This window comes from Hypanus sabinus, chromosome 12 (genome assembly GCF_030144855.1).
Source record: "Hypanus sabinus isolate sHypSab1 chromosome 12, sHypSab1.hap1, whole genome shotgun sequence".
NCBI classification, from domain to species: domain Eukaryota; kingdom Metazoa; phylum Chordata; class Chondrichthyes; order Myliobatiformes; family Dasyatidae; genus Hypanus; species Hypanus sabinus.
The window spans coordinates 80,889,744-80,917,521 of NC_082717.1; the positions used below are offsets into that span (position 1 = coordinate 80,889,744).

The 27,778-nt window shown below is 40.1% G+C and overlaps 1 protein-coding gene across 1 annotated transcript; it reads left to right on the forward strand.

Annotated features, from left to right (window-relative positions):
- The first annotated feature begins 7,136 nt into the window (after positions 1–7,136).
- Positions 7,137–8,763, forward strand: LOC132402518 (homeobox protein Nkx-2.4-like). Its single transcript, XM_059985372.1, has 2 exons — positions 7,137–7,506; positions 8,096–8,763. The coding sequence occupies exons 1-2, from the start codon at positions 7,137–7,139 to the stop codon at positions 8,761–8,763; spliced, it is 1,038 nt and encodes a 345-aa protein (XP_059841355.1).
- Positions 8,764–27,778: the final 19,015 nt, after the last annotated feature.

The following is a 27,778-nucleotide window of genomic DNA, read 5'->3' on the forward strand; positions in this document are numbered from 1 at the left end:
GGCAGATACTTGGCAGATGTCATTCAATGTGAATAAATGTGAAGTTATCCACTTTGGAAGCAGGAACAAGAGGGCAGAGTATTGGCTGAACGGTATAGAGTTAGGTAAGGGAGAAATGCAAAGAGACCTAGGAGTCCTAGTTCATCAGTCAATGAAGGTGAATGAGCAAGTGCAACAGGCAGTGAAGAGGGCAAATGGAATGTTGGCCTTTGTTACAAGGGGAATTGAGTACAAGAGCAAGCATTTATACAGGGCCCTGGTGAGACCACACCTGGAATATTGTGTACAGTTTTGGTCTCCAGGTTTAAGGAAGGACATTCTGGCAATTGAGGAAGTGCAGCGTAGATTCACTAGGTTGATTCCTGGGATGGCAGGACTGTCTTACGCAGAGAGATTGGAGAGATTGGGCTTGTACACGCTGGAATTGAGGAGATTGAGAGGGGATCTGATTGAAACGTTTAAGATAATTAAAGGATTTGATAGGATTGAGACAGGAAATATGTTCCAGATGTTGGGAGAGTCCAGTACCAGAGGGCATGGATTGAGAATAAGAGGTCAGTTATTTAAAACAGAGTTGAGGAAGAGCTTCTTCTCCCAGAGAGTTGTGGAGGTGTGGAATGCACTGCCTCAGAAGACGGTGGAGGCCAATTCTCTGGATGCTTTCAAGAAGGAGCTAGATAGATATCTGATGGATAGGGGAATCAAGGGATATGGGGACAAGGCAGGGATTGGGTATTGATAGTGAATGATCAGCCATGATCTCAGAATGGCGGTGCAGACTCGAGGGGCCGAATGGTCTACTTCTGCACCTACTGTCTATTGTCTATTGTCTAATCCAAGCAACTGAGCATTTCAGCTCCATTCAGGTGGATGCATATGGAGCTTCCCCTTGATTAACCAGGACGTACACTTGGAATGTTTTTATCTGATTAAATATCTGAGTATAGAAATGGATTGGGACTGATTGCTTCAGTATAAATGCAACCTTAACCCAGAACTAGTCAAAAGCAGCAGAGTAATGGACGTTCATTGTTCAAAACTACACAATGAAAGCTTTAGATGGGAATGAAAATTCTTGAAATAGTCAAAAAAAACGAGAAAACATGTATAAATTGGTCATGTGCTAGGTATAAGTTATTGTGGATCTGAGTCCTGATAAGACTAGATTTTAAATCCATGGTTGCAATCTGTTAATTAATGGACAAATATTTATCATTGAATTTTACAGATGTATCAATATAAATGTGATGTAGAGTATCTGTGAGTATAACAGGGACCTGGTGAATCACTAATAATTTGTTTTCGTGAAGGTTGAAATTAAGAATGTTGAGGAACAGAGTAATTTCTAATTGGATAAAACTGAGATCAGAGGTATGATAATAAAAAATATATACTTGACAGAGATGTTTCAGTTTTGCCCTGAAGCAGATGACTAACTTTGAACTAAGCTGAACATTCCAAAACAAGAAGTAATTTAATTTATAGGCTTCGGAGCCTTTCCGAAGAGTGCTAATATAGAACTATTGAAGTGCTTCAAAGCAGGAAACACAAAAGCCATTTGACATACAAAACTTTTACCAAAGTTTAAAGTATATGAAATTTGCAAGCAATCTGTCCAAATCTTCAGTAATGTTAACCTTGCATCATAGTCCCATAACATCTGAATCACACTCATTAGACTAATAGATGAAAAACACCAGGCATTTTTTTACTACTCGGGTGGTATTGGTGATATTCTAATCTGGAGGTAAATTTCTGCTTTGAGAGAATTTTTGAAGATCATGAGGAGTTTCCCCACTTGTTTCTTGCTTTTTTTTTTGCAGCTGGCCATAAGCCATCAAGACTGGGAGACCCTCTTCTGTAAGGAAGATTGAGGCAATAAAAATATATGATGTAAATTTAATAAGATAATTCACAAACATTTGGTACTAAGGAGTTGTTACCACAAGAGTTCATAACACAAATAAACAGTAATGGTAATCTTGCACCCATGACTTGAAAGCAGCTAAGTATGTATATTCCTAAATATTGTTATAATGCAATACACATAGAACACGGTGTGGTATTTGTTGGGATCAGTATCCAGTGTAAACAGATTAAAGGCAACAGATGTTGGGCAGAGGACAGAAGATACTCCTTTACAGATGTGGTTGTGCCGCTGTAGACTGGGAGAGAAATAAAGGAGTATGAGGTGGAGGGAATACATGGATTTGCTCTACTGCTCATTTGTAGAATTAACTTTATTTCCAAGCTGCAGCTTCGGTATAATGGTATATAATCTCTTTTGATAAGGTGAGAATGATAAGGTCTCTGTATCTCTGGGTCAGGAAGAAACATTCCCATTTTAGTTACCATCAAGTAACAGAGCTCAGCCTTGGATATAGGGCTTCAGGTAGCTGAACTATTTGTTAATCTTGCCTTGTCTGTCAAGAAGACAAAATCGATTTCACTGGGAAGTTATATGCATCTTCTATGTACTAATAATTTTCATTCGTGTTTTAATTGGGCCATAGAGGCATTCCCACAGTTTATAGAATTGTAAATTGTAAAAGTTTAGACTTTTTTAAACCAACTGAACACATTATTGTGGGTTGGCTATTTATTTACTTAACCAGGTCAAGATGCAAACATACAAAATGCACTGGGGCTTTGAAAACCTGAAATATATTTGTGGTCGAAAATCAAGACAAAAGCCAGATTTAAGGATCCATATTTTTGCAAGAACAATAGATAATGAACATGTGGCAGGGGATCTGGATTTGTCTTCTCGGATTTCAGACCAAATTAAAGAAACGGCTGCGCAGTTTACAAACTTTGATCATCGCGGGCAAATATTGTCAATGTTCCGTTGACTAAAGATTTTGGCGAAGGAATAAGAATGTTCAGGGAATTCAACTTAAATAGTTTTAAAGCAAATTTATTATCAAAACCTGAGATTCATTACTTGGGACATTTTGATGTCATAAACTAATTCCTAGACATTATACCATGCCTGTGCTGTCGAATTCTAATGTCTTCTGCGTGAGCAGGGGATCAGGCAGAATTAGTTGTGGACATATTTGTTAAATATGCATCGAATAATTAAACTATGTTAAAGAAAGATCTGTTAAACAGCGCGATGATTGTTAGCCAATTTCCACTATTTAACGAAACATTAAATGACATTGGCGGGGAGAAAAGCTAGCACGCGACGCTGAACCTGCATCTTTAAAAATCGGCTTACATTGAAAACGTTGTTTATTCAAATTGCAAATGGCATTTAAAAGTAACTGTATTAATGTGTTTCCTCGCAACTTATGTTAGAAGTTCCCTTTTCAGTCCCTTGTGTATATGTTCTCAACAGTTTCTTTTTGGCCTTCCTACAGGAGAAAGGAGAAAACATTATTTGAGGTTATGTTCAGACATATGTTGGTTTTATCTCATAAACAAACGTGAAACGAATTCACATCGGGGGGAAAATGTTTAAAGGGCATTATCACAACCTTGTAGTTTGTTAATGCGAGGCAAGCCTAATGGTAGAACAACTATTGACTTAAATGAACTTTATATCCCTATTGATTGAGACCCATTAGGTTAGTCACAGAAACTTTATGTGAACGTTCTTTTTCTCCAGATTCCACATGTCTACGGCTCAGACAGCACGCATGCTCTAGTTTCATACATTGTCACATATATAGGTGCTAAAAGCAGGTCATTCAGCCTCTACACCCTCTGATATTTAAAAAAAATAAGCGGCAAGTTATTTCAATTGCAACGGAACACATGTTTATTCCAAAAGTTTAAAGGGGTCTTAGTTTTTTTAAAAATTCAACACAGCAATACACGCCTAGAGATTTTTTTTAATTGAACGTAAATTATTTGTAAGGGCAGTTTACTATTTTACAAAGTGATTTTTTATCTAACGCTCTTTTAACCATGTGTCCGCGGTGATAGAGGAAAATCCTCAGGCAGAAAGCGGTTACTTTGGGAAGTTTATGGTATTGTTTATTTATTTCCCATACTGTTCACCGATCTTACACTGCAATGATACTTTTTTTTTGTTTCAGAAGCGAAAATCTAGTTTATATTTTGGCCCAAATTATTAATCAAAAATACAGCTCTAGAAATGCAAATCATTTGTTTTCGCGAAATTCAAAATTTTAATTGTTGCTGTCTGCTCAGTAGTTTGACAGCAGTCGTACTATTACAGAAACCTGAGTAAAAAAAAGATTTATTTCACTCCTAGACTACGCAATCCTATGTTAATGGAATACACCCAGTCATTTGCTAAATTTCCGCGCTGTTTAATTTCGGGTGTGACTGAGAGAATTGATTGTAATTTCAATAATTGACAAAGTTGCTTGTTTATGGCCCTTTCAAAATTTCTTAGACATTTCAGCCTTGAAGTGGTGCTTATATTCGAGTTGGGCGGCTCCGCATTAGACTTAAAGTATCAAAGCTACCGTTTGCTTATTAATAACATATAGAGCGGCGTTGCTTAGAGACTTTGGCGCTGGAAAAGGAATTCTTTATTTAGAAGATCATATACCTGGAGAAGAAGGGAAATCAGTCTGAATGGAACCGCCTTATAATAAACACTAGAACTTACCCATGGGCAATATTCCTGTCAATTCTTTGCCCAGGCCAGGGCGTCCTACATGCAAACATGATGATACCAACCAGTCAGGGATTATTAGCTAGGTGTCCAGTCTTTTCCTCCCAAACTCTCATTCACCGTGGAAACATGATCTGCTTACCATGCAGCGAGTTCCAATTGCAGAAAGTGAGGCCCGTAGTAGTTTTTTTCAGCTCCCCTCTTAGACGGGTAAAGCTTGGCGCTGTTTGAGAATAGTTCCATGTGCGTTAGTCTGTGCGGCACCGCTTGTATTAAAATCGAGGTGCATAGTTCCAGGATTAGTGGCAACTTTTATTGACAAAGTCTCCTTTTTCCTAACCTCTCGAGTGGCAGCAAAGTCATTGAGTCTGAACGGTCTCCGCATCTAAACGTATAGTCTGCAGGAATGAAGGATCAAACAGTACCTAAGCAGAACTAAGTACTTCATTCTGCAACACAGCTAATAAAGCGTCATGAGTCTCTCCGTGAACAGGGCTAGAATTATTAAACGCTAATCCAGGGAAAGATAGTAAAAAAAAATGATTTGTTAGGGCGGTTGCATGAGCTTCAAGCTCAGCAAATATTTTCTAAACAAAAATCTATTGATAGAAGTAGAAAAGTGATTGTTGAACGGCTAGCGTTTACATTTCCAAACTTTTTTTATAATGTTAGAAAAAAAGATCTCTGTTGGATTTGGATGCTTGGAGAGAACACTTCTCTTCGATTGTGCCTTTCCAATATGATTCTCAATATTGTCAACCGGGCTCTAAAGTCTAAGACAGGGGTTCCCATCCTGGGGTCCACAGACACTTAGGTTAATGGTGCGGTTCATGGCATAAAAAAGGATGGGAATCCCTGGTCTGAGAGAAGAAGGAAATTAATTGTTTTTTTTTGTTGTTGACGCCCCGAGTTGGCAAAGCTGGCAGCCAAGCAGTTGCACTATTATATGAATGACTAATATATTTTTGAAAAACTTAATCAAAATGCCCTTTACTTACAATCTTTAAAATTTGAATTATAAAAGATTTATAAGACACACAGTATTAAATATAGGGTGGAAAAGCGATTTCTGTCGCTTCGGAAATTACAGCGTATTTGGCCATCTCATCAGGCTGGACTTTCATGTCTCTGCACTTTACCTTAAGGATAGCTTCCATGGCCAGCATTTAAAGGTATCAATACAACACCCAGCCTGGCATTTCTTTCATTTTAATACCGCATTGTTAAAGCTGCCATCCTTCTAAAGGTCAGTAAAATACACTTCAATTGTCAGCTCCTGTTTTCAACTTTCTCATTTTCCTTTGGTCTCTCCTTACAGATGTCCCCGGATAGGTTGGAACTGAGTGAATGAAAATCAAAAATGTACTAAATGCTATTTAAGAGAAGTGTTTATTTCCAAAACAAAAATGCGTGGCGTAAGCAAAACAAAATACAGTGTAATCTCCTATTAGAATTTACTAATTATTTTCTAAAGATTTGTAGCTGACATTACACTGACATTAATTTCCCTTTATTCCAATCAAATTAAAATGGGGAGCTGCGACAATCATTTTAGCATTGTTTCGGATTGAAGCGGCTGGTCATTTTGGAAGGAAGGTCCCTCTTTAGCTTCAGAATCAAATATCATTCTGCGCCCTCATTTCGAAAGAATTCTGATACAATACTCTCACAGGTGTAAAACAAAACACGGGGGTAGGATGCCATCTCGGCTATTATTTCGAATGTGTTGGAAGGTAGGTTGAGTACAATAAAACAACCACAAAATACTCACAACTTCAGGGTCTGAATATTCGTCCATTCTTTCGACACATCGGATCTACGTACTTTGGGCTGATTTATAAGTACCCCCCAGCTGCAAGAAAATGATGCTTAAGATGCATAAATTAGGTTGTTATACAAAAGAGAACAAGCTTCATTCCCTCTCTTTGACTGCGCCGCGGCGCCTTTTTTTTTCTTGGAGCGAAGAGGCTCTTTTAGTTAATACGCAGTGTAGTATTCAATCTCTGAGTGCAGGCCAGAAGACCAACTAATAGGAGGTAACAAACTCCCGTTTTTCAAGAAAATTGGATACGTGTTAATGAGAAAAGCTCAATTACTGTATGTGAAAGTTCGCAATTTTATGTTACTCAGTGGAACATCATGATTGTGTTAATCAGATTTATATCAAAGGTGTTGCATTAGAGCCCAGAAGCGCTCAGAAAGTATTTAATCAAGTTTTTTTGCTGGCATCACGTTTATCTTAATATGGACCTATCTACATTTACCTCAATTATCTCGGTAAAGATGTCAAGCGCTATTGTTTGCTCGTTTGGACCGACGCTCCTCCCCCAGGGCTCTGTCGTAAATCTGGCGCCTGGCTAAAGTAAACCGAAGATAAGAGGAATCGGGGCTCGCCTCCTCCAAACCGATCAATCGGATCTCAGGCGGACTCCAAGCCCCTCTTACGTCGTCAGCCACAAGAGGAGCGAGAGAGGGAGAGCGTACACAGCGCACGGGTTGATCCTCTCGACAATTTTTTACCTGCTCGCTCGCACGCTCAACCATGTCGTTGAGCCCAAAGCACACAACGCCTTTTTCAGTGACAGACATCCTGAGCCCGATCGAGGAGACCTACAAGAAGTTCGGTGGCATGGAAGGCGCTGGCAACCTTGCACCTCCTCTGGGAGGTTACCGCCAACCTCAGGTCTCTCAGGCGACCATGCAGCAGCACACCATGGGTCACAACGCCACGGTGGCGACCACCTATCACATGCCACACGGCGTCTCCCAGTTCTCTCACAGTGCCATGGGAGGCTACTGTAACGGGAGCATTGGCAACATGGGGGATCTCCCGTCTTACCAAGACACCATGAGGAATGGCGCCGCAGCGACTGGCTGGTACGGATCAAATCCCGATCCCAGATACTCAACAAGTAAGACTCTACGGAAGCTAAGTTCTTTTAATACTGCGGCAACGATTTTTATCTTAATTATGCAGCAGAGTTTTCAAAGTAAATTTTCTTTTAAAGCAGAAAAATATGACGAGAAATATTGGAGGTGCTTCGGTGCAACGCGTCCATTTCTATGGCAGGTTATCTTTCGCGTAAGATGTGATATAGTTTTGATTAGATGTCTAGTAATAGTTACCGAACTGATAGTTTAAGTTATGTCAAGAAACGCTCCGTGGCCGAGAGTTTGCGGCGACCAACACAAGGTCTGCAGAGAATGATTTTGTAATTGGCAAGAATGGTTTAGTGTCCTTTGTTTAATGATAAGAACCAGACTATCTTTGCTTTAGCTGAGCTGTAGGTTCCACTTAATGTTTTACGGTTAACTATTGTTCAATATTTACTCTTCTGCTTTTTATAATTTGAGCAGAAAATTAAAGCATTATAGATATTGATGTTGTACATGGGAATCTTCCCTCATTGTTCCACTGTAGTATAACTTAATGGATTCTTTGTTGACTGTATTGATTCCAGCTTTATAACCAGAGCATTTTCATTATGAACATTTGTCTAGTTTCTCGCTTCATGGGGACGTCCTCTGGAATGAATATGGCGGGAATGGGGGCTTTAACTGGAATGGCAGACGCCGCCAAACCAATGGCACCTTTACACGCTACGCCCAGGAGGAAAAGAAGGGTGCTGTTTTCTCAGGCCCAAGTCTACGAGTTGGAACGGCGCTTCAAACAGCAGAAGTATCTGTCCGCTCCAGAAAGGGAGCATCTGGCCAGCATGATCCACCTGACACCAACGCAAGTGAAAATCTGGTTTCAGAACCATCGCTACAAGATGAAGCGCCAGGCCAAGGACAAGGCTACCCAGCAGATGCAGCAGGAGAACAACATGTGCCAGCAGCAGCAGTCTCCCAGGAGAGTGGCCGTGCCAGTTCTTGTCAAAGACGGTAAACCGTGCCAGAATGGCTCGAGTACTCCGACTGCCAACCAACAGCAACAGCAGCAACAGGGTACGAACGGGATCCTGCCGGTCGCCACAACTACCATCTCGCAACAGCAACAGAGTCAACAAGTGAATTCACTCGCCCAAGCTCAAGACCTGGGCCAGGTATCGCCCAATCCGACGTCCCTCCACAGTTCGGTTACTAATATGTCCCAAATGGACTCAGGAACTGCGGACTACACGGGGAGTATGGTAAATCCCAGCCTGCTCTACGGCAGGACCTGGTAGACCCCTCCGCGCGTTAGAAAAGTTCGAGCTGGAGAATGGTGAGACACTCTGTTTAATGTAAATGGCAAACTTTGCCACAAGCCCTCAAAACTATTTTTTCTTCCCGGATATAAGAACGGTTTATGGACTCAAAGATGAAGATAAGTAGACCGGAAACAGCCATGGGCATTGGAAATTGATGGCTATTAAAAAAAAAACCCAGTTAATTTTCAAACAAAATCTGTGACCTTTCGGAACTCTTAGATAGCCATGTCAATTGCAGTCTCAGGTTGTTGAGACGGATTGTGAACCTTGTTCCAATTGCGGGTGAGTTGGCTTCGGAGAAGCAGTGAGACGGCAGATATATATATATAAATATACACCCATCTGAAAGGTATCCCAGGAAAATTAATACATTTGCAAATACGTGGTGAATTAACTGTACAATCTTGTAAATCAACCTCTGGAGTTTCCAGTCCGTTCAAAGTAGTAGTTTCAGGGCTGAGAATAGACACTGCAGTATTTTACTGCCGATGATACTTTTAGTTTCGCGAATTTAAAATACAGACGTCTGGTGTAAATTTTTTTAAATAGTCAAGTTTAACGGCGAGAGAAAAAAAACTCTTTCGCGTATAAATAACAAATAAATTTAATTGATGTGCTTGAGGGTGATTTCATTCGGTTTTTATTGATAGCAAATTGAATTGTAACTTATGATAGGTATGATATAGCATCAATAACAAAGATAATGATGTTCGTATATATTCCGGTGGGGTGAAGGGAGACCAGGAATAAATGGCACGACAAGGAAAAGGATATTTTGCAATAATTCTACCCCGCTGTCCGCCTAGATCGTAAACAAAATATGGACATGAACTTGGCGGATGTTTTCATCTCCAGCTAGCGTTGATAGTAGGTTCGTGCTCTCGAGATTTATCTAACTCTTGTCTTTAACTGGCATATTGAACGCAGTCCTTGTGGATACCAGTAACGAGCTAAGTTGTCCTTTTAGTAAATATCACAACACGCGCACTGGCCTGGCTTTATTGTCAACGAGTTCTAATGCGATTTTCACGTCTTTTTCATTGGCTGTTTTGAAATATGCATCTGACGCTATAAAAATAATTGTGTCCTAAGAATACTCATTTTATAGTGCTGATATTTATTTATTTCAGTTAAAGACGAGAAATGAAGGTCCACGAACAAGGGATTATCTTGTTATTTATAATTCAGTGAGCTTTTAAAGGAAACTGATGTAAAATCTACACTTTATTATCAACGCTGTCGTGACGGTGTTGGTTGACTATTGTAATTGATAACAATTTCAATGGGACCTGTCAAATATTTTTGTTCTATTATTTATTATAATAGGCGTTTATCCATTTATAAGAGCGTGTGCATCACCGGTTAAAGACATACTGATACAATCGAAATAATGCAAATAATTATGCTTCTGTATCAATTGTAAAAGGGTTGAGAGAGAAATCGGTAACTACACGCAGTGGTCTCACGTAAAGAATGTTGCAATATTGATTGATTAGAACCAAATTAAAAGTTGTTGTAATTATCCTCACATCCAGCGAGATTCTTTTCCAATGTAACATTGCGACGTTAACTGCTCTGGTCCGGGGAATCCACAGCTCTATCCTGTGAGTTAATTGAGAACAAGGGCCTAATATGTATCAATACCAGAGCCCATTGCGTAGGGGCAGTGAAAATTCCCATTTCCACAGGGGAATGAATATAACTCGAGAAATGAGTGTTGTCTCTTTAGATTCAACAAGGGCTCAATAATAACATCTCCAGTTGTTGACCTGTGTTCTCTAAGCCTTCATTGGGTTCACCGAATACCTCTGAAACTGAGCTAGTTCGGGGCTGTTCATAAAGCTGCTATCTAATAGGTATTAAAAGAGGCTTGGAGTTGGGGACTGGATAGCGGTGAGAAAACTTTCGCCACTGGAAATCATGAACAAAAAATTAGATGAATCGTCATTCTTTACCATTTGCCCCTAAATTGTCTCCAATTTTATTATGCAAATTATTTCTTAAATGTTGAATAAATGAGAGACTCAAATCCAGGCCATTAGGCTTCACAGTTATTGATGAGGGTCTGCAGTCGGGATCATTACAGTGCAACGCAAATGTTCACATTATAAATTCCAAGTAAAGATATTTCACTGCATTTCTGAAGCTGCTGGGTTACTGAACTGAACCAACGCTGTGCTTGGCGTTTAATAGCACGATGGATTCTAGTAATCTTCTTCGACCAGATCTCTTCGAGTAGACAAATCCAAATGATTTCCTCCGACTAGTATTTATTTTCCTCTGGAATTAGGTAAGAGTTATTCATGAAAAATTATTTGCATTGCTCAAAGCACTGTCACGCTAAAATGAGTCTATTTCCCTGACTGCATGATTTGAAAGTTTTTCCAGCAGTCACATTAAAATGAGTCTATTTTCCTGACAGCATAATTTGAAAGTTTTTCTTCCTTTGCGTTTTATATTTTATCTATTGCGCTACGCTTGGCGGCTTTTGACTATTAAAAAAAGACAAATATTTTTGCTTATCTCCAACGTACTTACTAAGTATAGTTCCATTTTATTTTGTGAAGAGATTTCTATTACACATATGCTTGGTAGCTTGGAACAACGAACCTTGCCTCAAAAGAAGAGTGATTCGTGTTTCCTGTTCAGCCTAATATACATTCAAATTAAATTTCCAAACGCTTTTGTGTTTGAAGACAAAATGGAGAGTACCGGTCCTTAACCTTTACAGCGGCGCGGAGGTGCCAGGGGAACAATCCCATAGCGTTCAGTTCCCGATGGATCATTATTGTGCGCAGCAATACATACATGTTTCATCAACTGTGCCTTTTTCTGTGCAGTTATTGATACTTGGCGTGCCAGCCCTGCACAGGCTCCCGCTAGAACTCAGGTTGCAGCGGGAAGTGTATTGGAAGTGAAGTACTCTACTAAAGTGGGCGGTGAATGGGCTTCGCTGGATTCTGGGGTGGGCCAGGATCCCCGGTGCCGCAGGGACTGGCTTCAGGTGAACATTGAAAAAGTTCGGAGAGCTGGCCGTTCAGTCCCTTTCAATCGATTTACAAATGATTTCGTTGTATTTGTGAAATTGCCAGATTTTAAATATTGTTTTGCACCCCCCCCCCCCAATTTGTTCTGTTCACAGAAACAACATTTTAGGTCGCATTTGATCAGCCGAGGCAATTCTGGACTTGAATTTAATTACCTGTTTTTTGAGGAAAAAACGGTTTTGTGAGTTGAACAATTTGCATTAAATCGTTGCGGTTAAGACAACACGCTTGTCATTGTATTTATTTGATGGTAAAACGGATTGTGTTCTATCTTTTTAAACGATTTCCGAGGGAGGAGAAGTCGCACCACCTTTATAAAAACCTGAGACAGAATCTCGCCCCTTCCTGAAATATATCCTCACCTGCCCAACTCAGAAAAAAACAAGTCAAGTACAGCAATGTCTGCAGGCTCGAGTACTCCAACACAATATATTGGGAAAAGCACACGTGAGTGTAAGAGGTTTGAAGTGTCAACCTGCCAGAAGGAAGTGGCAGCCATTCGGATGTTGTCCAGGTGTGGTGAAACTTACTTGCGTCAACCCAGACTTCCTTAATTGAATCCTGCTGGAATATTCAAAACCAAGCAAATATTCTTAAAAGTGGAATGGCAACTCAATTTGGTTTCTTCGTTTGGGAACAGTAGGAACTAATACCCCCCACCCACGCAGCAGTGATCTAGTATTGTTTCACAGGATTGTCCCGAAGTTTTATAACTAGATTGCCGCGATTCGTTCTTTCAGGTATTAACCCTTCCCATCCCACTCAAACGACTACAACATGGAGGGCGGGGTGGTTGTGGTGATGGAAGACGGCTGATGAATTAGACCATTGGGCCCGTCGAATCTGCACCACCATTCGTTCATGGCTCATTTATTTTCTCTCTCAAACCCAATTTCCAGTCTTCTTCATGCAATTTTTGACGCCCTTACAAATCTAGAACTACCAACCTCGCTTTAAATATACCCTAAGCCCCAGGTCTGTTTCTGCGAATGAATTCCACAGATTCGCCACACTCTGACTGAAGGAATGCCTCACCATCTCTGTTCTAAAGGGACGTCCTTGAGGCGGTGCCTTCTGGTCCTAGACTCTGCCACTGTTGGAAATACCCTCTCCACGTCCACTCTATCTGGGCTTTTCAATTTCCTTTGAAGAAGATTTAATACTTGATTGTGTAGCCCAGCGTTCTGCATCATTATCATACAGGTATGTGGTTGACAAAGGTACGAGGGAGTTTTTGTTAGTCTCGTGAACCTGCATAATTTTAAGTTGTTCATTCATTACTCATCTAACCTCCCTAAATACAACAATCTAACACATATTTGGGGAATTGTTAATTTTTAAAGGGTCCAGACAGTTCTGGGAAGCTAAGCTGCAAACGTCGTTTCTAATCGCTAAATTTTACAACAAATATATCCGAATAACAAATTTAAGGACCATTCGCCGTTTAAGGACCAGCAGAAATTTCTCCTCGAATGTTTTAAGTGAAGCATTTAGTACCTATTGACACCCGAGATATTGGGGGTTGCGAACTATTTTCAGACATGAAAACAAAGTTACAGTTCTCTCGCTATTGGGAACAAACAAATCGATGAAGATCCTCGCTAGTGAGAACAAATCGGTGAAGATCCGTCAGTTTATTCAACCCGCTCAAACTTACTGGTTTTCAGGAGAACAACAGACCGGTTGTATTTCAAGTTTGGGGTTTCCCGTGCTCTCGTTTGATTATCCAATGAATTAAGTGAGTCTTGCAGTGAAAATGAACACACACTGAAAACGTAATTGAGCGTGTAAAGAAAATTTTAAAGTCAACATTTCAGGGTTATTTCTTAATCAAATGACAATAGTGAATCGACGTTGTTCTTCCCCACCGCCGCTAGTAATGCAGAATCCAAATGTTCAATGATTTTTTTTCTTCTATGTTATGTTTTGCATTGAACTGCAGTTGCTGAGTTAACACATTTCACGTCACATGCTGGTGGTAATAAACCTGATTCAGATTTAACCAAGACATTTCTTAGGCCAACAGGTAATTAATTGCCTCTGAATGTAAATCACCGTTAATTGGGTATAGAATTTCTTGGGGAAAATACTGATTTTATTATGTGCCATTTAATTATGTATTGTGAGCTTATAGGGAAATGGCTAACAGTTTTTGATTGCAACATGGGGTGGAAAAGTTATTGATGAAGGCTCACTGCAGCGCATGTTTTACGCAGATGGACGACAGCTCGTCACTGCAAAGCGACTTCCAATAGCGAAAACTGGAACTTTGCTTTCATGTCTGAAAATATAAGATTGTTTTCTAAAATTGTTTTTTTATATATAATCCTAAAACTAAATGCTTCCATCAAAGTTAAACACTATTCCACTTGTAAGCCTAACATCAATTCCATTGGCCTTGTTTAAACGGGAGACTTAAACATTTCCGATTCCCAGCAGTTTCTCCTCGCACGTGAACCATCTCTGATTACCTTATTTCCTACGGGAAAGTAAAATCTAGGTCCGTGTTGAAAAGCCAACTAGCCGTCTTCATTATCTAATGTGCGATAGGCTTTCCGGTAACGAGTACCACTCAGAGAATCTCATTTCAGCAGAACAATAACTTGAGTAATGCAAAATCTCTCCACAGAGTACAATCGTTCTGAACGAAAATGGAGTGAGCATCGCCAGATGTGAATGTCCACTTTCTCACTCCTGAGGAACTGTACCCTCGATGTAACACGTCCAATTTCATGGCCATCGGTATCGCTTCCTCGGTGATTTGGCCTCATGATCTCAACAACGAGCCCGGCTTTGGAATGAGGAGATAGTATCGCTTTTCTGCAGCTCTTTCGACCGAGTTCCAGTACTCAACACTTGAATGTGTGAGTAGTTTGCTAATAATACGCGGTACAGTGATTGAAGAATTCGTGCCTGTTCTTCTGAGCGTAAAGCGGAAGTTAAAACGAAACTAGAGTGACCAACTAAAAAAAAGTCTGTACCCAGAGCTGCTAAGTGAGACCTACTGGAAATCCATACTGAAAATGAAATTCAATGACAATCCTCCAACTTCAAATACATTTCAGAGAGATCCTATGTGTATCAGTCTTTACACTCTTCTAAATACTGTGCGAGTTTTCCTGTAACATTAGCACGGAAGAACATCTACTCAGCAAATCCACTTACTGTTCTGAGACCACTTACTCCGAAGTTTCGACTCAATTTCCTTGTTAATTAAGATTAACACGTGGAAGGTTTAATTGTTTAAAAATATGCCTTCGTTAAACATGTGGCACTTGTTATTTCAAGGGTGCAACTCAACCCTAGCCAAAAAAGAAATTAGTGTCCATTCATGCATGGAACGATGGCTAAACAAAAACTATTTTAGCCAGTGGAGGATACATTATGCTTTGAGCATAAAAGATGACTTAACGCTTCATATCAATAATTGCATTGCCTAAAATTGTATTCTACTACCGGCTTAAACTACATAATGTGCACTTTGCCTAATGTGCACTTTGCTTTTTGACATGTTTTCTGTGGGATAGACAATATTATGACTGAAATGATTTATATCCATATTTCGTAATTTACAAAAAAAGTGTAAGTGAGGCAAAGATTCATAAAAACATGGAAAGGAGAAAGGGCATTCTAGGTCTGGTATCTGCAATGAATTGAAACCCATCATCATGCTTAAAGGTTTGAAATCAAAGCTAAAGAGGAACACATTGGGGTGATTTGCATTTTCCTAGCATCTTTGAGATACACCTTTAAGTCTAGAATTTAACTCTAGGAGAGTGACTCAAGTTGATTGCTTAATCAACAACAGTGCATTGCAAAGCTTCCCTCTGTGCTGCTTAGCTATTACCAAACCTGCCAATTGGTTCTAAATTTCCAGTAGCAAGCATATTGTCATAAGATCCTGCACAAAAATACAGTTATTATGACAATATTATAACATTGGCAAATGATTTGACATTCAGAGGTGACTATTAAATGTAAAAACCTTATTCCTTGAGGAATTGCTGTTTCAGAATTTACAAAGCTAACACGGTTCTTTTCTGAATCTGTCAATAAATCCAGGTTTCCTTTTCTTTATTTGATCTGTACTTGATTTTACATTAACATCCTAACTTACACCACCTGTTCATTCATTCTACAATTAAATTAGCAATCCTTCAAATTCTCAGGTTAAAGGAATAGCTTTTTCTGTTCGAAATCACAGATACCCAAGTTTATCCCACCATCACCTTTCACATGCAAAGTACCATTAAAACAGTAATAGGTTAAACAATGGCAGACAGCATTAGATATTCTATTAAAACAAAATCTAATATTCCAAATTATGTATTCCCCTTCAAAGAATTGAAACCACATTCAGCTAAGACGTGTGAATTACTTTGTGCTGTTTTGTATGGATCATTTAGTTTAACTTTTCTTTGAACTTTATTTAAAATTTATTGTGCACCATTCAGTGTCACGCTTATGCATCTTCTGTTCTGACATTTGACACGTTTTTCCAGATTTTACTCATTCCTGTATGAATTCCTCATGAATGTAATATCCATAACTTTGTAGATTTATCAAATTTTACAAATTGTAAATGTGGAAATTATGAAACATGTACACACAGTGGCTACCTGCTCATTGGTGCAAATATCTAATCAGCCAGTGATGTGGCAGTGTAATGTACACACAACCCTGTCAAAGTGTATGCAGCAATAGAACACACCTGGAGTCTGGTGTTGCTGTTAACAAATCACTATTTTATTAGCAACTACTTAATATAGTAACTTAAAACCAAGAGCTAGCAGTGTTATGCTTACATAGAGGCATAGATGAAGTTCCCAAACTCATTCAAGCTCAGGTGGCAAGAGATACAGTCTTACGATGGTATGAGAGGAAGTTCAGTTCAATCCACAGAATTGAGGTGGGAGAGAGGTATTTGTAATCTGAATAAACAGGTGTCGTCGATCTTCCCATTGTCCTCTGAATTCTTCGAGTTAGCCACATGTGACTCTACTAAGGGTACCGTCAAGTATGAAAAAAACTACTAACCCAGGCAAGGGTTAAACATACCAGTAGTTCCCACAGGGTCACCCTTACACACTCTGTGATAGCTGATCCAGTTCCATGACATACGAAGTAACTCCCAATAGTGATTTGCCACAGGGGTGCCTTCTTCACTGAATTACCACACCCCGACAAGGGCAAACACACAAGTGGTATTCACAAAGGTTTTCCCCTCACCAGAGAACTCACTCCTGTGGATTAACTATGTGACAATCACACTTCTGTATTCGAATGGAATCAAAGCTACCCTCTCGGGCTACTTGGAGAGAGAGTCCAAACAGTGATCTCTTTGTCACTAGGCTTCTTCTGTTTCAAACCTTCCTCTCCTCTCTGAAAACTTCTTCTAGTTGCAGCACTTGAGAGTCATTTATCAATACTCTGGATTGATCTCAACTCACCCCTTTGGCCTACTGAAAGTTTAAACCAGCAATCCTACTCCCTGATGTCTTTCATTGACCAAAACCATCTTGATTCTGACTGTATGCATCTTTGTGTCCTTGTATATTCAAAACAAGACGCAGAAAAATGTAAACATTCATTGTCCATCAAATAATTCCACCTCTCTCACCATTATAACCAAGCAATTTTGTAGTCAGTAGAAATCCAACAGTGTCCAAAAGTCTGTCTCATTCTCTCTCTGTTTTAAACTGAAAGTCCGCAGAAAAAATGAACCCTTGGGGTATATAACAGCAGCAACTTATTGCATAATAGTTCAGTTGTTGTTCAAGTCAAACACCAGAATAGGGAAGAAATGTGATTTAAGTGACTTTGAACATGGAACATGGAGGCAGAGGGAGTAGTCTAAGTATCTCAGAAACTGCTGATCCCCTGGATTTTCATGCACAACAGTCTTTAGAGTTTACAGAGAATGATGCAAAAGAAAAAGGACATGCAGTGAGCGGCAGTTCTGTAGGCGAAAAGGCCTTGTTAATGAGAGAGGTCAGAGGAGAATAGTCAGACTGATTCAAGCTGATAGGAAGGCAAGAGTAAATTAAATAACCACGTGTTATAACCATGATGTGCAGACGAGCATCTCGGAATGCACAACACGCTAATTGAATGAGGTGCAGCAGCCAAAGATCATGAACGTACACTGAGTGGCCACTTTATTAGGTACAGGAGGTAACTAATAAAGTGGCTACTGAGTGTATGTTGATCTCCAGGAGCTGACATTAAACATGTTCACAATCTAATGGACATTTTGATACTTCACTTTTGACCCAAATATTAGTCTTATTTAAATATAATTACCCTCAATGTTAGGACTAAGTGGAGAGCCCAACTTATTATAAGAATTTATGCCATGATAAGAAAACAAATGGTAATCTCCATAAATGGAGTCATTAACATGTCATATATGATGGGAAGTTTCTTTGTTTTATAACAGCAGTACAAAGACAAAATTATAATAAATTACAAAATAAATAAACAATACAATTTTTAAAAGCTAGTGTTCATGGTCTGTTCTGTCATCTGGTGGTGGAGAGGAAGAAGCTATTTCTGAATCACTGAGTGAGAGTCTTCAGGCTTCTGTATCTCCTCCCTGCTAGGCAGTAACAAGAAGATGATGTGTCCCAGATGGTGTGGGTCCTTGGTGATGAATGCCACTGCCTTGAGATGGTGGTGGTGATGGGTTGTCCTATGACAGAGCTGCAACCTCTTACAAACTAGGCTGTGATGCAAACTATCAGAATTCTCTTCACTGTACATCCATAGAAATTTGTAGGAGTCTTATTGACATATCAGTCTCTTCAAACTCCTAACAAAGTAGAGGCACTGACCTCCCTTCTTCATGATTGCAACTCTGTATTGAGCCCAAGATAGATATTGACACCTAGGAACTCAAGGTTGCTCACCCTTTTCCATTGCTGATCGCTCAATAAAGACTGGTGCATGTTGACTGGTGAGTGTTAACAAAGCACAGTGCATGCCCTTTGGCTCATGATATTGTGCAACCCTTTAATCTCCTGTAACTAACCCCTCCATCCCACATTACCCTCAGTTTTTCTTTCACCCATGTGCCTACCTAAGAGTCTCTTCAATGTCTCTAATGTATCTACCTCTACCACCACTCCTGGCAGCACATTCCAAGCACATGCCACTTGCTGTATAAAATATGCACCCCTGACATCCCCACCTATATTGTCCTCCCAACACCCTCAAAGTAAGTTGTCTTGCATTAGCCATTCCTGCCCTGAGAAAAAGTCTCTAGCTGTTCACTCCATCTATGTCTCTTATCATTTTGTACATCCCTGTCAAGTTACCTCTCACTGACCTTCTCTCCAAGCAGAAAAGCCCTAGCTTGTTCATCTATCCTCATAAGACATTCTTCCTAATCTAGGCAGCATCTTGGTAAATCTCCTCTACACCCTCTCTAAAGCTTCCACATCCTGTCAATAATGAGGCAACCAAAACTGAACACAATACTTTGGTCAAACTGGAGTTTTATAGAGCTGCAACATTATGCCACTTGCCTTGAACTCAATCCTTTGTCTAATGAAGGCCAATAGACTGTATGACTTCTTACCCACCCTATCAACTTGTACTGCAATGTTGAGGGATCTATGGACGTGGATCCCAAGATCCTTCTGTTCATCCACACTGTTAAGAATCCTGTGATTAATCCTGCATTTAGGTTCGACCTTCCAAAGTGAATCACCTTATGCTTTTCTGGAATGAACCTGATCTGCCATTCTCAATCCAGCTCTGCATCCTGTCAATGTCCTATTATACCTTACGGCAACTTTCTACATTATTCATACCAGCAACCTTTGAGTCCTCTGAAAACTTATTCACCCACCCTTCCACTTTCTCATCCAAGTCATTTATGAAAATCATAAAGACCAGGTGTTCCAGAACAGATCTCTGTTGAACACCATTGGTTAGCAACTGCCAGGCACAATATATTCCAATCTATCATCACCCTCTGCTGTCTGTGGCCAAGCCAATTCTGAATCCATGCAGCCAAGTTTACTTGGATCCTATGTCTGCTGACTTTTTGGATGAGCCCTCCATGGGAACCTTGTCAGATGCCTTACTAAAATTCATACACATCACATCCACTGCTTTGTCTTCATCAATATGTAGGACTCTCAGTACCAGTAACTGTGGTGTTAACTGTTCAGGCTAACAAAATGGCTTCTCGTAGTGTTATAATAAAATGGCTTCTCTGTAATGTTACTTAATGCTGTAATGGGTTTCTGTGTCTGGTATGTTTGGGTTATAACTGCAGATAAGGGGGGGGGGGGGGAAAACTAACCAATGGAGAAATGTTCTGCTATCTTGTATCTGTGAGCTGAGCAGAAGTTTGCTGTATTTTTCGGGAAGAGAGCGAGGAGGACGGATGTGAGAGGAGTGAACAGCGGTTCCAGGGTGGCGGATACTGGACGTCGGCGGTTCGGACGGTGGCCAAAGGCTCAGGTCATTGTGGATGGAACTGGAGGCATGAGCTCCAATGTATTAAAATATTATGTGCACAAACTGATAAACTTACTCATTTGGTGCCTTTAGATTATTTGTTTCTACTAACCCATCACTAAGAAACAACTATAAAGTTGCAATTATTTATTCGCTATTAGTGCATTGGCTGGTATTTGTGTTGCAAATGTGTACTGGGGGGGGGGGCATTACACCGCATTTACACCAAAGTATTGCACTATTGGTGGGACGATGGCGGTTCACCCTAGGTGAACGGGGGTAAATTGGCACGGAGGCTACAAATACATTCTCCCAATTTCCCCTTTCTGAAGTCCACAATCAATCATTTTGTCTTACTGACTTTGAGTACAAAGTTGTTGCTGTGACCCCACTCAACCAAGCAATCTATCTCACTCCTGAATGCCTTAGACAACAACGCGAAACAGACGTAATTGCAATTGCAAAACATTTGCAATTGAAAGATGACATTTCAACTTTGCTTAGCCTCAGTCGTGAGTGAAGATAGGGGCAGAGCACTAGACTAAGCACACGCAAGACAAAGGAGCCGAATTAGGCCATTTTGCTCATCGAGTCTGCTCCATCATTCGATCATGGCTGAGTCTTTTTTCCACCCCTCCTGAGCCCCAGTTCCCGGCCTTCTCCCTGTAACACTTGATGCTGCGGCCGATCAATCTCCACCTTAAACACATCCAGCGACTTGACCTCCACAGCTGCCTGTGGTAACAAATTCCACAAATTCACCACCCTCTGGGTAATTTCTCTACGTCTGTTTTAAATGGACACCCTTCTATCCTGAGGCTGTGCCCTCCTGCCTTAGGCTCCCCATCATGGGAAATATCCTTTCCAAATCTACTGTCTAGGCCTTTCAACATTCAAGAGGTTTCAATGAGATCACCTTCCCTCCCCCCCACCTTCTAAATTCCAGCGAGTACAGACCCAGGAGAGGGAGGGAGTTACAAATTGCTGTAGCTTCTCCTCTGCACCATTTGGGCCATCACAAAGTTCATGTTTAATAACTGTAATGGTGTGAAACTGACCAGCAAAAAGGACAAGGACAAAAGTTCCTGGCTAATGCTGCTGTCACTATGAAAGAAAGGTGAGTTTTCTTTTGAATTCTAGAAATCTGGACAATTAAAAGTTTTTAAGATTTTTTTTAAGAGGCTCTTAAAGTGCAGGAAACTGTCTAATTCAACCCTGAGAGAAGGAGGATACACTAAGATGCACTACACTTGGGGACAACCTAGAAGACCAGCTCAGGATAGAGGACTCTGGCAAGCTACTGTTGGCACCTATTGCCCATTAGAAGTGATTGTATTTATAGGAGGCTGCTATGTAAGTTTGCTGCTCTATCTCCAACATCACAAAGACTAATTACCGTTATGCCATCAGATGATGGCATAATTAAACACTTCAGCACATTCTGAAAGGCATGGGAAAGTTAAATTTAAATCCAAGTTCCTTTATTCTCTTCAGTTTTTTTGCCTGCAACTGTACAAATAGTTTTAAAATCAGATTCTAAACACACCTCTGCAGGAACTACACCACTTTGGTATGGTTAAGTAATATCCTTCAAAGGCAATGAATTCAACAACCTCAGATAACCATCTTCTTATATTATAGCTAGCCTGTTTTACTGAAGGATCATTAACTTGCCATACAAACTGTTTCTCTCTATGAATGTTGAATGTTTCTAGTAATCTTTATTTCCAATTTCCAATCACAGTGTTTTCTATTTCACAGGACTGGCATTGTATTACACCCCCACCACCCTTCTATTCTCATTGATCACTTTCAAAAAGCATTCACTGCCCTTTCCCAATCAACATCACTATCATTTGTGTTATATCTCTTAATCACTACCCCACTACTGATACACCTTAGTTCCCTGTAGTCCTCCCTATTGCAACATGAAATATAGACCATAAGATATAGGAGCAGAATTAGGCCATTTGGCCCAGTGAATCTGTTCCAAGATTTCATCGTGGCTGATTCATTTTCCCTCTCAGCCCTAATCTCCTGCTTTCTCCCCACATCCCTTCATGGTCTGACTAATTAAGAATCTGTCAACCTTACCCTTAAATATACACAATGACTTGGCCTCCACAGCCACCTATGGCAACTTATTTCACAGATTCAGCACAGTCTAGCTTAAGAAATTCCTCCTCATATCTGTTCTAAAAGGAAGCCCCTCTATTCTGAGGCTGTGTCCTCTGGTTCTAGACTCCTCCACCACAGGAAACATCATCTCCACATCCACTCTGTCAAGGCCTTTCAACATTTGATGGGTTTCAATGAGGACACGCATTCTTCTAAATTCCAGTAGGTAGAGGATCTAGAGCTATCAAATGCTCCTCACATGACAAGCCTTTCAATCCTGGAATCATTTTCCTGAGCCCCTTTGAACCCCCTCCAACATCAGCACATGCTTTCTTAGATATAGGGCTCAAAACTGCTCACAATACTCCAAGTAAGGCCTTGCCAGTGCTTGTTAAAGACTCAACATTACAACCTTGCTTTTATATTCTAGTCCTCTTGAAATGAATGCCAACATCACATGTGCCTTCCTCACCACAGAATCAACCTGCAAATTAACCTTTATGGAATCCTGCATGAGGATTCCCAAGTCCCTTTGTGCACATGATTTTTAAGTTTTCTCTCCATTTAGAAAATAGTCTAAGTTTTTATTTCTTCTACCAAAGTGCATGGCCATACACTTCCCATAAATGTATTCCATCTGCCACTCGTTTGCCCATTCCCCTAATCTGTTATAAATTGTTCTGTAGCCTCTCTAATTTCTCAAAATTACCTACCCTACCACCTATCTTTGTAATCATCTGCAAACTTGGCCATCAACCCACAGGTCAGAAATCAAACATTTCCTAGTTCTGATGAAGATGCATCAACCTCAAATATTAACTTTCTGTGTCTCCACTGAACTGCCCAAATATTTCCAACATATTTTGGACTTTCCTAAAACTGATCTGCTTCATCAAGTTGATTGTATGCAATCTCTAAAGACTAACACATTTTTTGCTTTCTCACATTCTCTTTGTGTTATCCTGTGGGTAAAGTGAAACTAATTACAGTACAGTATATCCAATGTTATTTTTAATGCACAGCTAATATGTGAATTATGAAAATATCCAGATTATATTTAAAACCCCAAGTTGTTGTTCCAGACTCCTGCTTAGTGACTAGCTCTCAATGCCAATACAACTAATTGCTGCAGTTGTAGTATTGACCACATCCTAAAAGCTAGTTATCTGAAAATGTTTGAAGTATGAACATTTGAAACACAACAACAACCTTCGACAGATCATGCAACATGGTGTCTAAACTAAAAACCAATGGCAGAACCAAAAAAAAAACACATCAGCATCGTGGTCAAAACATTCAAATGTTAGAGAATGAAATTTTAAAAATGTGATTAATTTCATTGCTGAATCCCATATTTCAAAGCTCAATTTATTATGAAAGAACAAATACATTACCATATAGAACCCTGAGATTAATTTTCTTGCTAGCATTCACAGTAAGTACAAGAAACACAATAGAATAAATGAAAAACTACACATAAGATGAACAAGCAGTGTGCAAAAAAACTGTGCAAGTACAAAAAGAAAAAATAATAAATAGTAACCATATAACAATTAAAGCATGGAAACAGGCCATCTCGGCCCTTCTAGTCCGTGCCGAATGCTCATTCTCACCTAGTCCCACCTACCTACACTCAGCCCATAACCCTCCATTCCTCTCCTCAGTATACCTATCCAATTTTTTTTTAAATGACAAAATCAAACCTGCCCCAACCACTTCTGCTGGAAGCTCATTCCACACAGCTACCACTCTCTGAATAAAGAAATTCCCCCTCGTGTTACCCCTAAACTTTTGCCTCCTAACTTTCAACTCATGTCCTCTTGTTTGAATCTCCCCTACTCTCAATGGAAAAAGCCTATCCATGTCAACTCTATCCCCCTTATAATTTTAAATACCTCTATCAAGTCCCCCCTCAACCTTCTGCGCTCCAAAGAATAAAGACCTAACTTGCTCAACCTTTCTCTGTAACTTTGGTGCTGAGTCCCAGGTAACATTCCAGTAAATCTCTGTACTCTCTCTATTTTGTTGACATCTTTCCTATAATTTGGTGACCAGAACTGTACACAATACTCCAAATTTGGCCTCACCAATGCCTTGTACAATTTTAACATTACATCCCAACTCCTATACTCAATGCACCATTATTCCTAGATCACTCTGTTCTACATACATATTGAGAACATGAGATGAAGGGTCCACGAAAGTAAGTCCAGAGACTGTGTGAACAGTTCAGCAATGGGGGCGAATGAAGTTGAATGCAGTTATCCACTCTAGTTCAAAATCCTGATGGTTGAGGGGTAATAACTGTTCCTGCACCCAGTGGTGTGGGTCCTGTACCTTCCTCCTGATGGCAGCAGTGAGAAGAGAGCATGGCCTGGGTGGTGGGGGTCCTTGATAATAGATGCTTCCTTCCTGTGACAGTGCTCCATGTAGATGTACTCAGTGATGGGGAGGGCTTTACCCATGATGCATCCATTAATTTGTAGGCTTTTCTGTACAAGGGCATAGGTGTTTCCTTACCAGGCCTTGGTATATTCTCCACCACAAATCTATAGAAATTGTCAAAGCTTTAGATCACATGCTGAATCATAGCAAACTTCTAATAAAGTAGAAACACTGCTGTGCTTTCTTTGTAATGGCACTTACAAGCTGGACCCAGGACGGATCCACTGAAATGATAACACAGAGGAACTTAAGGTTGTTCTCTCTACCTCTAATCCCTTGAAGAGGATTGGCTCACGTAGGCTTGTGGTACATCTGTGTTGATGGGGACTGTGGAAGAGATTCTGCCAATCCAAACTAACTAGAGTTTGCGAGTGAGGAAATCAAGGATCCAGTAGTATAAGGGGTATTGAGGTCACAGTCTTGAAGCTTGAAGCTTGAAGCAATGTGGATAATAGTATTGAATAGTATTGAATGCCGAGCTGTAGTCAATGAAGAGCATCCTGCTGATGCATCTTTGAGGTCTAGATGTTCCAGGGTTGAGTGAAGAGCCAATGAAATGGTATCTGTTGTTTAACTGTTGTGACAGTAGGCAAATTAGAATGGATGCCAGTCACCTCAGGCTGGAGGTGTTTTACCATATGGTGGTAAGCACTACACCACGGTGGATGTGAGTGCTAAAGGACAATAGTCATTTAGGTAGGTTGCCACGTCCTTCTTCGGCATCTGTATAACTGATACCTATTTGAAGCAGGTGGGTACCTCAGACTGGTGAAGCTAGAGATTAAAGATACCAGTGAACATTCCAGGCAGTTGATCATACAGATCTTTAGTACTCAGCCAGGTAGCCTGACTGGGCTGGATGCTTTCCGTGGGTTCACCGTCCTGAAAGATGCCTTCATGGCTTCCTCAGAGATTGAAATCACAGGGTCATTGAAAATGAAGGTGCCTCCATGTTTAGACAGCCAAAGTGAACGTAAAGGTTTTGAGCTCATCTGGGAGCAAAACTTTGTCCTCATCTATGTTGCTTGGCTTTATAGGAGATGATAGCATTCAAGCTCTATGACAGCTGTCGAGCATTCTTCAGTGATTCAAGTTTGGTCCAGAATTGCCATTTCACACATGCAATGGCTTTCCAGAGATCATACCTGGACCTCTTGTATGTTACTTGGTTGCTAGACCTGAATTCCATTGATCTGGCCCTCAGCAGATTGCAGATAGAAACATAGAAAACCTACAGGACAATACAAGCCCTTCAGCCCACAAAGCTGTGCCGAACATGTCCTTACCTTAGAAATTGCCTAGTATTACCTATATCCCTCTATTTTTCTGAGCTCCATGTACCTGTCCAGGAGGCTCTTAAAAGACCTTATCGTATCCGCCTCCACCACCATCACTGGCAGCCCATTTCACGCACTCACCTCTCTCTGCATGGAAAAAAAACTCACCCTGACCAATGTTCCCTCCAATTTTTAGTAGTTAGTGTGCACAAAAATCTTACGTTGTGCAATTTTTTTTTCCTGTGACACAAGTATGCGCACACTGAATGCACACATGGCATAGTTTATGTAGGTTTACAACATATTTGACATAAAACTGCACAGAATAATAACAACAAAACAACATACATGTTTAAGTCACTCAGTTATTTTTTCTTCTCTCATCTTTGGTATTTACCTATTCTTTGTAAACTCTATCTAGACTAATAGAACTTCCATCCAATTGATAGCTTGGATAGATTAGCCACAGAGCCATTTGACTGATCATCTTCAAACTATGTGATCAGTGCCTCATAATTTTTTTTATTATTGCCTGCGATGATAGATAACCATCTGACTTCATTAAGTGGTCTGAAAGCAACAGCTTCATTTTCAGAGGCCTCTGCAATTTCTTTAAATTCGCATCTTTTAACTGCAGATCGAGAAAACATTGTATAGATTGTTCTCAAAGTTTCAATGTCACTTATTAACTTTCCACGCATTACAAATCCCCAGATCTTCATGGTGTGTTACATGTATTGCTGAACTAAGTGTGGAATGTCCTGTTTCAGTCTTGCTGCAACACCATTAACTCTGCCCAACATTACTGACGCTCCATCAAATTTATGAGGGTCAAGTTTCTTCTCTTCATAAAACTGCTTGATTGCTGAAACAATAGAAGCATCACACGCCTGCAGCTGAACTATTCCGCCAAAAAACATTTTATGAACAGTACAATCTGAATTTGAAGTACAGAATGAGACATTTGTTGACAGATATGTCTGTGGTTTCATCAACTGCTAATGTGTGAAAATCTGCTGATGCTATTTCTTCAAACACGTCTTTCTGAACAATATAGTTGATACTCCAGAAATTCAAACGAAGAATTTTTGCTTCACCAGCTGTATGGGAGTTGAGCGTACTTTTCCATATGTTCATTAATGTGTTGAACTGAATGTAAAGAGTTATTCATTTTAACGGCCAACAACACTGTCGATAAGAACTTTAATGTCCTCTGGGTTCGATCGCTTTTGCTCTTGCTCATCTGCACACAGTCGTAACATGTGCAGCACTCCTGTAACCAGTAATGACGGGTTCTGTTGCCTGAGCTTTTGTACACCGTGCAAATGCGATTTACTTGCCAAATGACTTCAAAAAGTCAAGTTTCCAAATATTATTCCACTAGCAAATTCTCCAGCAAGTTTCGCATCACAATACAAACAGTTAACTCCAGTTTCTGAATCATACATAAACATTTCTCATAGCTGAACGTTCATGACTTCATGAGCTTTCGGTGTAACATTTTCTACTATTTTGTTAAGCCATTCAACACTAAACAAATTTGCAGTTCTTTTGCACTTCACGCCCTTTGCTTCTTTTGAACTCAACAGTGAATAATATTTTTTCAAAAAAAAACTTAGTAAGCTATCTACAGGA

Coding starts and splice junctions, on each gene's coding strand:
- LOC132402518 (XM_059985372.1), top strand. CDS start 7,137: ATGTCGTTGAGCCCAAAGCACACAACGCCTTTTTCAGTGACAGACATC. Junction 7,507..8,095: donor CGATCCCAGATACTCAACAA/GTAAGACTCTAC, acceptor ACATTTGTCTAG/TTTCTCGCTTCATGGGGACG.